At 36.4% G+C, this 13576-nt stretch overlaps 1 protein-coding gene across 3 annotated transcripts in view; it reads right to left on the bottom strand.

Moving 5' to 3' along the window:
• Positions 1-385: 385 nt before the first annotated feature.
• The window catches only part of BICC1 (BicC family RNA binding protein 1), a 223286-nt gene continuing 210095 nt past the window's right edge, over positions 386-13576 (bottom strand). For 2 of the 3 annotated variants that reach the window (XM_050958574.1, XM_050958576.1), the window contains 5 exons: positions 13322-13476; positions 10551-10707; positions 6613-6773; positions 5601-5700; positions 2237-3753 (listed from right to left, as the gene is read on the bottom strand). In XM_050958574.1, coding sequence (XP_050814531.1) covers positions 3623-3753; positions 5601-5700; positions 6613-6773; positions 10551-10707; positions 13322-13476 — 704 coding nt within the window. In that variant the 3' untranslated portion in view covers positions 2237-3622. Of the gene's footprint in view, positions 3754-5600; positions 5701-6612; positions 6774-10550; positions 10708-13321; positions 13477-13576 lie in introns of all 3 variants that reach the window. The other variant, XM_050958575.1, reaches the window with a different exon arrangement.

Here is a 13576-nt window from a genome sequence, read left to right as displayed (position 1 = left end):
TAGATGAGGAACTTAACTCTGTTAGATGAGGAAATTAACTCTGATGTGTAGGGTGTGCAGAAGATTCTGTACTATTAGCCACCCACAGTAGGGCTGTATCATGTCTGGGCACTGGGGGCCTGTGCATTCTGCAGAGGGTGTCATTGGGATTGAGACACAGGTTATTAAAACGTATCTAAAATAATATTACATATTATAATAATGCTGTTAGTATGAGCCTCATGGCTAATTTCTCTTAATATAATTAAACAATGCAAAAGAGAAGAGCAACCCTAGTCAGGACTGCAGCATAGTCAGTAATCTGTTCCATGCTTGTGAAATCTGAGCCAGGGTTTAGATGCACCCTGTGTACTAACACACAGCAGAACAAGGCTATATTCCTCAGTCTGCAAGCTAGAGAAAGCTACTGGTTGTGTCTAGCATCCCAAATAAAGAATACGTACTGCTTACTACCCGAGTCCTGTATCTTCTCCATTGTCAGAGATACAACAAGGGCCATAATGCAGAAACAAATGAACAGTCCTGGTGACTAGATCTAAAATTGCTGGTGCCTGAAATAAGTAAACTCAACTAAAACCTAGCTCTCGTAAGCTAAGGGTAAGCCATTACAACTGATTAAGAACTGGACTTGAGATAACCCAAATCAGTTCATGCTACCACGTGTTTAATCACTACTGTCCTCAAAAGAATTCAGAATTAAAAGCCAGAGACAAACACTATTTATGATATAAAAACAAATTCTGGAACAATAAGTAATGGCTAACATGGTGGGAAAATATAGAAGAGAAACATGTTTCAATATGGGGAGAATAGTTTTGGTGTTTCATTAACATACAACCACATCTGGACCCGGGTATAAATAAAAACCATTTAGCTTACCAAACAGAATATCAGGGGGTTACATACATTTATTTTTTTCCATGTAACAAATGATTAGTTTTGAAAAAATTCCCATTTTTAATATTTTTAATTCCACCTTTCATTTAAAAAAATCACTAAAAGGACAACCCACAAAAAATACAATCTGTATCTGCTCTATATTTACAGATAACTGGTCACTACTAAGGCACAGATTTAAAACTAACATTTTAATCTAGCAAGTCAAATATTTTGTGCATAATACAATACTGACAACACTGTATATTGCATTGTCATATTCCCTTCATGGAATTAAAAGAAGTGAGAAAAATGTTTTCCAGTGTGTGGTTTTTTGTGTGTGCGCAGCCCTACTGAAAATAATGTTATTACTGGGAAATTCTTCACTTTGGTAATAGATGATATAAGCACTGCTCAGCAAAAGACCACATCAACTTAATATTGTAAGAATTTCAGCTTTCAGATATAATACTGTCAAACTGCAGGTTATGTATTTATGAAAAAAATGAAAGAAAGTGACGTGGAGTTTTTGCTGAAGTAAAATGTTGAAACTTAAAAAATTACACAAACTAAGTAGGTAAATGTCTAACTGGATTTGCTAAAGATTTAACTTAATTTTAAAACATTATGTAAAACTAAACACACAAGTTCATATAGGACTTGATTTTCAAACCTAGGTCTTGCAAGCCCACAAGTGCTCAACTTTGAACAAGTAGGTAGTCTCATGTTAATGGGACTACTCACAAGTATAAAAATAAGCAGAAGAATAATTATTTCCAGGATCAGCGTTTTAAGCTCCCATAGTTGTTTGATAAAGTCGAGCGTGCCTGAATTATACACAAGTATCCGATATGTTCATAGACTTTGGGCACAACTTTATTGCTTACAACTCTGTGCTTGCAAACTGCATTGTCCTGCAACATTAAACACTGAAAGAGTTAGCTGTTATCTTATTTGCAGTGAAAGTTATTCCACTACACACCATTAAGTGGATATGGCTGAACCCCACACTGAGCAGTTAATTTTTGCTAATTGCAACAGGTCATTTTATTACTGCTTCATCATCTAAGTCCTCAAAGCAATTATCTCTTAAAAATTCCCTTTGTGTGCAAATTTCTCATAAACTGATTTTTTTCTCACCTTAGAAGATGTATACACAGAAAGTGTCAAAACTATTTCTCACCCCATTTTTGCATAAAAACCAACTACTGTAAATGGTTATTCTAATGCCTTCTGTTAAGAGCACTTGACAGTGGTTTATATCCATCTTAAAAGGCTTGTACACTGAACATAAATAATACATTACAGTATAAGTAAATAACAATATTTCCTAGGGGAATGCTTTTCAACAAATTAATGTTTGGAAACTTCATATTTCATTGCAGAAAAAGAGGCACTTTATGATTTCCTTCATTATATGAGAACCCTTCATCAATCCATAACAAGACATCTGAAAAGACACAGAAATAGTATTGCCAGACTTTTTGGACTTTCACAGTATGAGAATGCAATAGTTAGCTCTAGCCATTTATAACATGGACTCTTTGTTGATATAACTTCTTTCAAAAATAGTTCATCTTGGAGTTTTAAACACTTCCATAGCTGACAATCACAAATCTAAATTAAACAAAAGAGATGCTATTACAGCTATTTCATGTATGTTGCTTAATTGCTGCATGCATAGTCATGTAAGTAATATGCTTCACATAATAAATGGCAACAGTGCTGTCTTGTCAAATTAGATTAGTTGTCTGTTTAATCAAACTGGTGGCCCAAAGCTCTAGTTTGATGAATGCCTTTCATTTTCTACCATAAATATTTAGTAGATCTCAGTTTAAACTGATGAATATTGTAGGTGTATAGAATCTAAAAAGAAAAGTTTTATTTATATAAATGTCCTTTAGTGGCAGTATACTAAAAGTAGCCCTTTGATTTGAAAGAACCATTAAAATCAGTTTTAGCATTACAGGCAGCAGTTAAATATGACGACTGCAAAGGGTTAATATTGCAAGGTCCATTTTGGTCTTTCATTGCATCTGTTACAGTGAACTAGTTTCATTGTAAGCAGATCTAGGCTGCTTCATAAAGAGATAACATGACTGGTCTACTTGCAAGTGGTTTGATTTTGGAACATTTCCTCAGATATTTATAAAAAAAAATCTACATAAAGACTGATGCCTAGTACCATTATAGTGAGGAGATTTGACTATTGCAGGATCACCTGACAAAATTTGATTAGTGCCAATACAATATTTTATATGGAAATGAAAGAGAAAAATAATTCCCACAGGATAAGAAAACAGAACATGTAAAGTGCAGAAAGACCTCAATAATTACTTTAAGCAGTACCAGAAAATTCCATCTTGATAAAACCAAAAGTTATGCTCTCTGGCATCCCAGCTCTTCATTTTTCCTTCATTCAACAAAGTAAAAATTCAGTGCATACATTATAGTTATAGATAATAAAATACTAAACAAAGAACCCTATATTATTATTATTATTGCAAATGCTGTCCAATGTACAAGAGTAAAACATAATCCACATTTGGTGTTCTGAACAATGACAGACAAGTGTCTTCTCTCTCACTTTTTTTTTTTTTTTTTTGGCACAAGTACTTGTGCAGACAAAATGCTTTGGTCCTTGATACCCAAACTCCCAAAGTGCAGAGGGTGGTGTGCAGTGAAAGCTGTCCACAGGATTGGCAAGTCCATCTTTATAATTCACTTTGTGAGCCACAATTTAGTGCTACCAGCGACCACTGACACTAGCAATGTCCGAGTGATACTGACGTGGCAGTCTTCCACTAGCTCCACCTTCCAGGAATGAGGCACGTACATTTGATGGATCAAATAGCTTTCTTCGGTTTTTATTCAGTTCTACATGGAAAACAGCACATTTGGATTATAATATTGGGAGCTGATTCAGGAGCAAAACTACTCTAAATAATGCAATTTCATTATTACATTAGAAGTGGGGAACCATAGCTCCAACTGAAAATTGCAAAGAGAGTTTAGAGAAGCAGATATTATCAGAGTTGGTATTTGGTCAGGACACTAAGAATGCCCTGAAATGCTATCAAGAATTATTGTTCAGGCTAAACACAGGGTAATTGTCATAATTTGATGCAATTCTAAATTTAATGATGGTGCCACGCTAGTGCTTTGATGCAGTGGAGGGCCATATTTATTTCCAGGCAAGTGAAGTTTGAAATTAATCCTCTTATTTGAGGGGTTTCCAGGATTAAACATAATGCCTCAAGAGATAATATTTTGCCAGAATCATTTGCAAACCATCCTAAAAATAATGAAATGATCCCAGCTGGAATGCTTAAAAAATCCTGTTCAAAGCCAGCAAATTCTTCACAAAAAGGAATGCATTATGTGCACATCACATACTGAGCAGCATTGTGCACAACATTATATAATCTGATGTGACAGAGCATGATGTATACTGACTATAAATAACTGAAGGTGGAAAACATTATTTCCCCAAAGCACATTGGTTATTTTTTAATACATTAATAATGTTTTTATAATAAAGGACCTGCCATCTCCAATATAACATGGGTGTAGGGGCCATTATTCAGATCTATGTATAAACTTCTCAGTAGAGTCATCACTCATACAAAGCATTTTTTCCAGTCCCTTGTCATAGTGAACAATTTTCTCCATTACAGGTATAATCTTTGCTGCCAGTGATTCAGACAGACTTTTGATGAGTTCTACTGTTCATCTGAATACATTATTTATTTACCCTCTTTAAGGCATAATTTGAAATGCATTCATGAATGACATCAGCAAATTAAAAAAAACCCTGTCATGATCCACAAAATATCAGAAGAAAGCTTACAATCTTGAATGTAAAAAGATTCACCGCCAAGGAAAACGGGAATCTCAAACATAATTCTATGCAAAATATGAAATGAAATCTTATGCCATTCCAGTCCATTGAACAAGTTCAAGTTGGTCATTGCTATCCTGTCGTGTATCTTCAAGTGTGGTACTTTGATTTTCCTTTATTGTAGTAAGATATAAAACATTTTAAATTACAGCTAGTTGGAAAAAAATCCGACAAACTATTTTTTCACCAGAATTTGTCCATTTGTTGAAATGGAAATGTTTCGCACAGATTGTTCAACTCAAGTTCCTACAGACATTAGGACAGGCCTGTCAGGCAAGTTTCCATTGCATACCTGGCTGTTTACCTATCAGCTCACTTTATTGGCTTCTCAGCAGGGAGATGAGAGCATGGAAGTCTTGGTTTTCAATCTTACTGCTGCTTGGTAAGCAGAGTCCCAGGATCTCCAGGTTCAGGATAGTGTGCCAGACGGACTGTCTTGGAGTCAATGTCCCCACACAATGTTCCCTTTTGTAGGGAATTGTGAAAATTTTCTTTGAAATCCTTTGCAAAATGGAATTGCCTTTCTCTGCTCAGCTCTAATTTTAATAGTACAACACAACACTATGCAGCTGGAATCCCATTTGTTGTATGGAAGCTATACAGTCCTTACAGTGTCTCAAAATTTAAAAACTGCCTTTTAATTATGAGGAGTGGCTGGCAAGATGTGCTCTCTGTGGGTCAGATTCTCTGTCCGATACAGTTCCTTTGAACTGCCTAATAACTATGCAAACCAAAACAATTCAACTGACCAAGGAAAAAAGTACAGTATATTTTTAAATCATGACATTTATAATCATGTGTATGTTAAATGCTTTTAATTTACCTGAGATTGCAAGTAGCATTTTCCGTCTGGCACCAAAAGTAGTAATTCCTAGCTCTTTCAAATCTTGATCTGTGAGAGTAAGGAAGGTCTGAAGGTCAATCTATGAACAAAAACAAAGCAAATTAAAATAGGTAATTCACACAACATACAAACCCACCATCTACAGGCAACCATTTTCTTCCTGTATTGAGAATTACTCCCCACAAACTATTAGCCATTAAGTGTGCTGCTGGTAGCTTCTAAAAAAAGTTACCTTTAACTGTTTTTTTTTTTTTAACATTTATTCTACAAACTCATTTTATTATGCTTATAACACCAACAATTACCAAATTCCAATCAATGACAGTTGGTTAAAATTAAAATGGCAGAAAAATGAGGAAAAAAGGGAAATAGGTATCAGAAATGTCATATATGCAGCAACCCTTGACTACACAGATAACTTCTTGTTTTAGTACTCTTTATTTAAGACAAATAAAGAGATTAAAAAGTAAAGGTATCATTTTTACAGAAGCATGTAAGATTATGTTGATTAATGATACTTAATTGCACACATAAGAGTCTATTTTCCCAAATTACTGTAAATGTAAATGGGAATCTCAGACCCAATCATTGATCTCTCCAGAAGGAAAGTTTATTTCAAACACTATTAATATTAACAGCAATAAGCCACAACAGAATGTGTGCTAGCAGATCATTGGTGAGTGCCCCCTTTATGTGAATTCAAGGACGCAGTCTTTCACAACACACTTTGTGTGTGCACAAATATCCTTATTAACAAACACCATGCTTAAGTTCATTGTTATTAATATGTTAAGATAATTTAGTGGAAACCTGTTTAGTCAGGTCTACTAAGGATTGAGAATGGTCATTTCTAAATTGAAGGACTGAACAGCTTTGATAGAATTGTCAGTGAAAATACTGCAGCTAGGAGACACAGTGATTTCACTCAGGAGGTATACAAAGGGTTGTAAAATACATAACAAAAACTAAGATGCCTCTTAAAAAGACTGACCTCTTGTTGTTGGAATACATCAGTGTATTTGCCCAAACCGAGTTTACTGAACAGCTCAGGCAGATCAGACCCCTTAAACAAACTGTTCAGGTTACAGCCATTGCTTCCTGTCAGCGAGGAAATGCAATCCATGTAATTACTGCTGCTGAGATAATGTTCAGCTGAAAGGCAAAAAAGATGAACACTTGATGTTTCAATCACTTCAAAAAGCATGTTTTAATTAAATGTTTTAATTGCCAAATTACCTCAAATTTTATTGTTTAGTGGAATATTCCATTCAGTTGATAAGTAGAACAGCAATCTGTAGAAGCCAGCTGAATTTCAAATGAACTTTTTGTTAATTAAACTTTAGTGGCTGTTTTCAGAATATACCTTGTTATTAGTGATTAGGCATGTAGGAGAATGAAAAGGACACAGGAATGTATTTTAAAGCACATTTAAGGCTTAAGCTGTATTTAAGGCTGCACCTTAATTAACTTTAATGGGGATGGGGCTCAGAGCTTAATATACATAAAGGTGGAGAGAGAATCAGGTCTCTATTTCCCCCTCAGTCTTTCCAATGCTGGAGAAGACAACTGCACATGCGCCTCCTCCCTGCCTCTGCAGTCCGTCATACAAATGTAAGCAGCTCCTTTAGGTTTGGTTGGGGATGGAATCCTGTGGTTTCTTCTGCTAAAGATAGCCATTGATCTAGCAACTGCACCACTTTTTTTTTTGGTTTGTTAAAATAGTAGATTTGGGAATATTTGGACTACCTGAATAAATATCACATCCCCCAAAACTACCTTAAAAAATCCATGAAGGTTGCAAAGTCAAGCACTCAAAACTTAGTAAGTATCACAATTATAGTTGTATACACTTAATTTGGTCCCCTTTGTGTACCTGAATTATGATATAGTCTTTACACATTAAGGTGCCATTTTTTCTACTCAGTGCACAGAATGGTCAGCTTTTCAATATTTCTTTTTGCCCTCATTATTCAGCATGTGGTCCCATGATGTACAATTATTTACTGCATGCCATCCAAATCCTGCACTGAATGCAGAATTATGAACTTCTACCTGGGCTTTTCTATGATGGTTTCATCGTAGCATCTTAGTGCTTTACAGACATTACCCCATGAGAGGAGGTGGTTATATTATCCTCATTTTACACACAAGAAACAGACGATGAAGACCCAAAATGTCAACTATTTTTGCGTGTCCAATTTGAGAAGCCTTGTGCCTGATTTTTCAGCACAATTTATAGTACTTTAAATGTTCAAAACACAGCTCCTATCAACTTTAGCTGCTGCTGTGAGTGCTCAGCACTTCTGCAAATCAGAGACCCAGGTGTCTCAAACTCAAAACCCAGAAAATGAGAAAGACAAAATGGCCATATACAGAAAATTGGGCAAGTCATGTAAGCCAGAATTTTTACATTGCCATTTTGTCTCTCTCATTTTCTGGCTATCCAGTTTCAGACACCTGAGATCTGATTTGCAGACATGCTGAGCACTCGCAACTGCAACTAAAGTTGATTGGAGCTGCGTTCTGAACATAACGTGTTATAAAAATTCCATCACGTTGAACTATATTGACCCCAATATGGGTCATGAGCAGGGAGATCCACAGCATAGTCCTCTGCCACTTAAGCTGATAAGAGTAACAGGAAGCAGTAGAAGGCTGTTATCTTCTATGTGGGCCTCCTACTAGAGGGCAATGAGACACATTGCCAGTGGCTTTCACAGCTATTTGTTAGATAGCAGAGCAATGATGAGACTCAAGAATCTTGTGTTCATGTAAGTTCTGTAAGGAATATATTAGTAGTTATAGATCCTTCTGCCCAGGTCCTGCAATACCTTCTAGTTCTCTTCTGCTCTTACTTCCTTACCTACTGCTACTTCCACACCCTGCTCCTGTCCATGGCCCCCACTACCCTGTGTCCGCTTACAACTTCTATTCCCTCCCCCTACACACGCACACCAACTTGGCTCCTGCCTCTATTCACCCCCTACGCTTCTGCCTCTTTTAGCCTCTCACTTCCCACAGCTCCTGAGGCAGACACTTGGCCTGGAGAATTCCAGCCTGAACAATTTAAATTTAGCAAAGTTATAAACAATTGAAAACAAGGTCCATTAGTACCAGTGTTGCCTGTAACAAAGGAGCTGGACCCAGGTGATGCACACCCTAGCACACAGCAGTTTAGCTCACAGGCAAAGTGTGCAATCACATCCCCTTGCATTACCATAGTTATTTTTATATGGCATTAATTTCACTGAGCTGTTATCTCCGGAGGCCATAGGCCCTGACCCCAGGGCTGATGTCAGAGTGAGGAGAGCGAGTTGAAATGACTCCCTCGGCGAGACTGGCTGCTGCCTCCTGAGGATTTACCTGGCTATAAAAAGTAGAACGCTTTAGTGCTCAGAGATTCTTTGTTCTCTTATCTACTGAACTGTGAATGTATTTCAGAAAAGGTAAGTTGGAACCTTAGATAATTTTACTAAATGGCCCCAAGTTTTTGAAGAAGACTTATACAATGTGTCAAAATTCTTAAATTTTATTAGTAAACGTGAAGAATTAAAATTACATTTCAAGTTTGTAGATCTCAAACAGCACAATCGAGTACACACAGTTATTGTACTCTTTTTGTCACCTATTGACCATACAAGGCTTATGAGCCAAGTGTGGGGAAGAAAGGATTATTTTTTAATCAAAACAAAGAGTACATTTTTGCAGATGTTTCAGGCTCTGAGAAAGAAGCTACTGCTTCTATGGACTGAGCATCTTTTAGACTTAAAGGCTACTGTCTATTAAAGTTTAAGAAAGGATTAAAAATGCATTTATTTTATCATTCTGATTATACTAGGACCTCCCTGTGTAAACAACTGACTTCAAGACATGAGGTGAGCTTGATACTGAAGATAAGCTATTAAGCTCATTTTTATTATGTTCACCGTAGAAATACCATATGCAGTAATTCATCACTGTCTTAATACCATGTAAATGATTAAAAATGCTAGGGAAGAGCAACAACATTTCCTTCTATAAGTTAAACTATTTTCTCCAAAAGTGTGCAATTCTTACTGAATGTATTATCAAATAAACCTGGGATTTAGGCCTTTTAGCACTGATTAAGGAAAACCACAATACAAAAATAATTAAAACAAAGAACAGCAGAATATTTCTGTCCTCATCCACTCCACCCCCAACAGTAATGAAATTTATTATAAATCAAAATCTCCAATTCTTCATTTTCTTGTTCCACCCCTTCCTCCTCCCTGGGAAAAAAAAAGATCAATCTATTCATAGAAGACTGAGACTAGTTGCAAACTCATTTTGGGTGTAAAACAATTTTCATAGAAAACTGGTTAAAAATAATCTTTGTAAGATTTGCAGGCTGGATCCAAGGAAACAAGTGGCCAAGGTAATCTGCCAGGCCCTGCCAGATGTATTGGTGACCCGACTTAAAAATCAGTATAATTATGCCTCAAAATTCATCAAAGTGTGGCAGCTGGAAGAAGTTGCAAGTCATCAGTAAGACTCCATCAGATTCAGCTAGTATTTTGCAGTATCTGGATAAACACAGCAGAAGGAGCATCCAAGGATGAGCTCTTACAAACTCTGTTTTCACAGAAACGTTCACAGAAAAGAAAAGACAGCAAGATAGCAGGGAACTTTAAAAAAAAAAAAAAGAGGCTATACTATATTATTTACCTTAAACGTTTTACATTTGAATTTTTTTTTTTTTTACATTTTATGTAGTAGTATACAGATTTTTTATTTACTTTGTACTTTTATAAACATAAAAACGCTTGAAAATAATTATTTTCAATTCCTTACGGTAAATACTTAACATTATTTTAAAAAATTCAGGACCCTGGGATTAAAGCAAAACTTAATCTTCCAAGTCCCATAATTGTATTCCCTGATGAAATGCATTGACAAGATATTACTTACTTGATTTGTTTTGTTTCCGCTTGGGGCTGCCAATTGATGAGACGAATTCACTGTGAGCTGAGGGACCGATACCATTTCGATCTCTCCAGTTATCCGAGTCACTACCACTTCCCAAATGTTCTCTACTGCTGGACCGTGAGAGAGACATTGATGAACCCTGCAAGAGACCACAAGGAAAATTACTTCAGAAACAGAAGAATTACATTGTGATTTGACAGTTCGTTTCTCTGAAGCAGCCCAGTTAAACACAACAGCTTTTCAACAATTTTAAATATGCTGCCTGCAGTTAAATATAAACCAACTAATTATTACAATGTATGCATTTTAGACAGAACTGCTGTTTTTGTAATAAGTTTAAGCAGAAGTTACTTTAAAAAAAACAAACACTAGCTTCATATCAAAATGCTCTATATTCTTAACCTTTTGTCACAAATTTTTTTCTATGGTTTCTTCCTCACACAGCTATCTACCTAGCATCTTTAAGTAACATACAAGTAGCCCAGATTACCATAGTACCAATCACAGTCTACACAAAAATTTGACTGTCTACTTTAATAAGTCAGAAATTACCAACATTAACCAGACAGTAGAATCTGAGATGCTGCAGTTATTTCCTGTTTCAGTATCTGGAACTGGATGGGATAAGGGCTGGTAAAGGTTGACTTTTTTGTGTTTGTTTCGTTTTACAGCAGTCACAGTACACATGCACTATGCATGGGGTGAAGCCTGACTGGGGAAAAGGATACATTTCCACAAAGTTCCAGCTGAAACCTCCTTTCCTGAGTTTATCTTTTATAGGGCTTCTCAGATATTAGAGTGTGATGAGTGAATGAGTTAATTGGAACTGTTGATGAGAACAGGACCAAAGCAAAGAATAGAAGTGACAGGAATTATGTTGTACTATTGTGCAGTCTCACTCCTGTAAGCCTTCTAAACTAGCACTATTTTGCTTAGTCTCACCAGCTTCACCAACCCTTTCTAACAAACAGCACAGAGGATCACGGGAGTTTAACAGAACTGTTTCTTGATACATTTAAAATGACAGAGGATAACTGTCATCACTTGACAGAAAAGTAGAACTATTTTCCAGGTGGACAAATTAGGTTAGTGGACAGTGTGGTGAATATAGAGAGAAAGAAGGGACAAGATCCATGTCTGTTTTAAAAGAAAATAAAAGACTGTCTACAATATGTCTGATCAAGGTAGTGATTACAAGTTGTGATACAATAAAATGTGAGCTAACAATGCTGGAAAATAAAACACAAAGTAAAATATCACAAGGAGAAACAAATGTGCCCAGATAGCTTAGTTTGCAAATGAACTTCCCAAATGTTAGTACTGGCTATCAAGACAATTGCGATTTACTGAAGAGCAGTTCTTCGGCATATCCCTTCTGGGCCACTTCAAGAATGAAAATGTAAGGGGTAAAGTGACCATATGTGTTTTCTGATATAAATAACAAAGTCTTGAAAACTGCCAAAGGGAAGCAGGGAATATATTACAAGCGATCTAGGATTTTTATTTTCCCCAGATGTTTGCATAACAGCACATACCAAACTGGGAACTGGAGTCACTGTAAAAATAAAAGTTTAGCAGTAGAAAGAGCTGAGGATGTGGTTTGTGCCTGGTCAGGCTCCAAGTGACTAAGGCACAAACCCTTTTTCTTCTGGAATAATGTGTCTGCTAATAAACTTGTAGAAACAGTGAGCATATAATGGTTTGGAGAAAATGGGAAACAGCTTAACAAATATACAAAGACAAATCAGTCTGATAGCTGAGAAGTAATGTTAACAGTGTATTTTATCAGAAAATTGGCACTGAGTTTTGCTTTACATTTTTCTTCTTCTGTGTTTGTGGCTTACACATTCAATACTGCAAACCTACCACACGTAGCCGAAAGACATATGTTAGCTTTATGCATGCCAAAGGGGAAGCTCCATGCCACACCTTTATTGTGGTTTAGTATGTGTACTGCACCCAAAGTAGTATGGGATGGTGCCTCTCAGATCAGTCAAGGTCCCTGCCCAAAGAGCCCACCGATTTAGAATTTAGACAACATGAATGAAGGTGGAAATAAAGAGGTAGGCTTTGGTGGGGCTTGACAGGATTACAACAGCATAATGCAATGCAAAACAATGTCAGAATTACTACAAATAATGGAGTTTAAGCAGAGGACAGGGCCTTCTCTGTGAAGTTTACAGCTATTCTTTCCCAGAAGGGTCCCTAAGGGATGAGGTTCCACTCTCCTTGCACAGGAGTGAATCCCAATTCAGCAACTCCCAGGGATAAAAGGGAGTGCGAACTGCAACCCCTCTATTGACTCACTCTATTGACCTGCAGCAAGCTTATTACAGTTTACCTTCATACGAAAGGAATGTTTTTTTTTTCATCTCATGAAATATAGCAACCAACCTAGGCTAGATTTCAATGACTGTTGTAAGATACTGTTTCCCTTCCACTGAACCAAATTATCCCACTCCTGTGTTGTTCTTAATTTGCTCCAGAAGAGCAATTGTTGGGAACAGATTTTTTTAAAAACTGAAGATTAACAATGGACTTCCCATTATTCTATGGATGGACTTGATATACCCAGTATGCCCAGATACAAGGAGCTTTTTGCTGGAAGAGATTAAGCAGCATCTTCAAGCATTAATGCCGTTAAGAATCTCATTTACAAGATTGACTTTTACAAACATATAAACATTCAAGTTTAAGAAATGCCTATGCAATTTATTGAAAATATATTTAAAATGTTCTGTACTTTTACATACTTCATACGTAGTTGTCATGGATGGCTTGTATGATACATGATTAGCTCTTCTTAGTTCCTTGATGGTTTCTGCAGGCATAGATTTGGAGAATCCTAGGCCACTCCATGTATTTGTTGGAGTTCTCACTTCTGTTACAACAGGCTTCTTTAACATAGCTTAAAAAATACAAAGAAAAAGACATTTATAAGCATAAGCTCTGTGCACTGATAGATAAATGCATCTTTCAGGCCAAATATTGACATTCTGGACACAAAT

This window comes from Gopherus flavomarginatus, chromosome 6, assembly GCF_025201925.1.
Source record: "Gopherus flavomarginatus isolate rGopFla2 chromosome 6, rGopFla2.mat.asm, whole genome shotgun sequence".
Classification (NCBI taxonomy): domain Eukaryota; kingdom Metazoa; phylum Chordata; order Testudines; family Testudinidae; genus Gopherus; species Gopherus flavomarginatus.
Note: the sequence above shows the minus strand (reverse complement) of the source record. Positions and strands in the feature narration are given on the sequence as shown.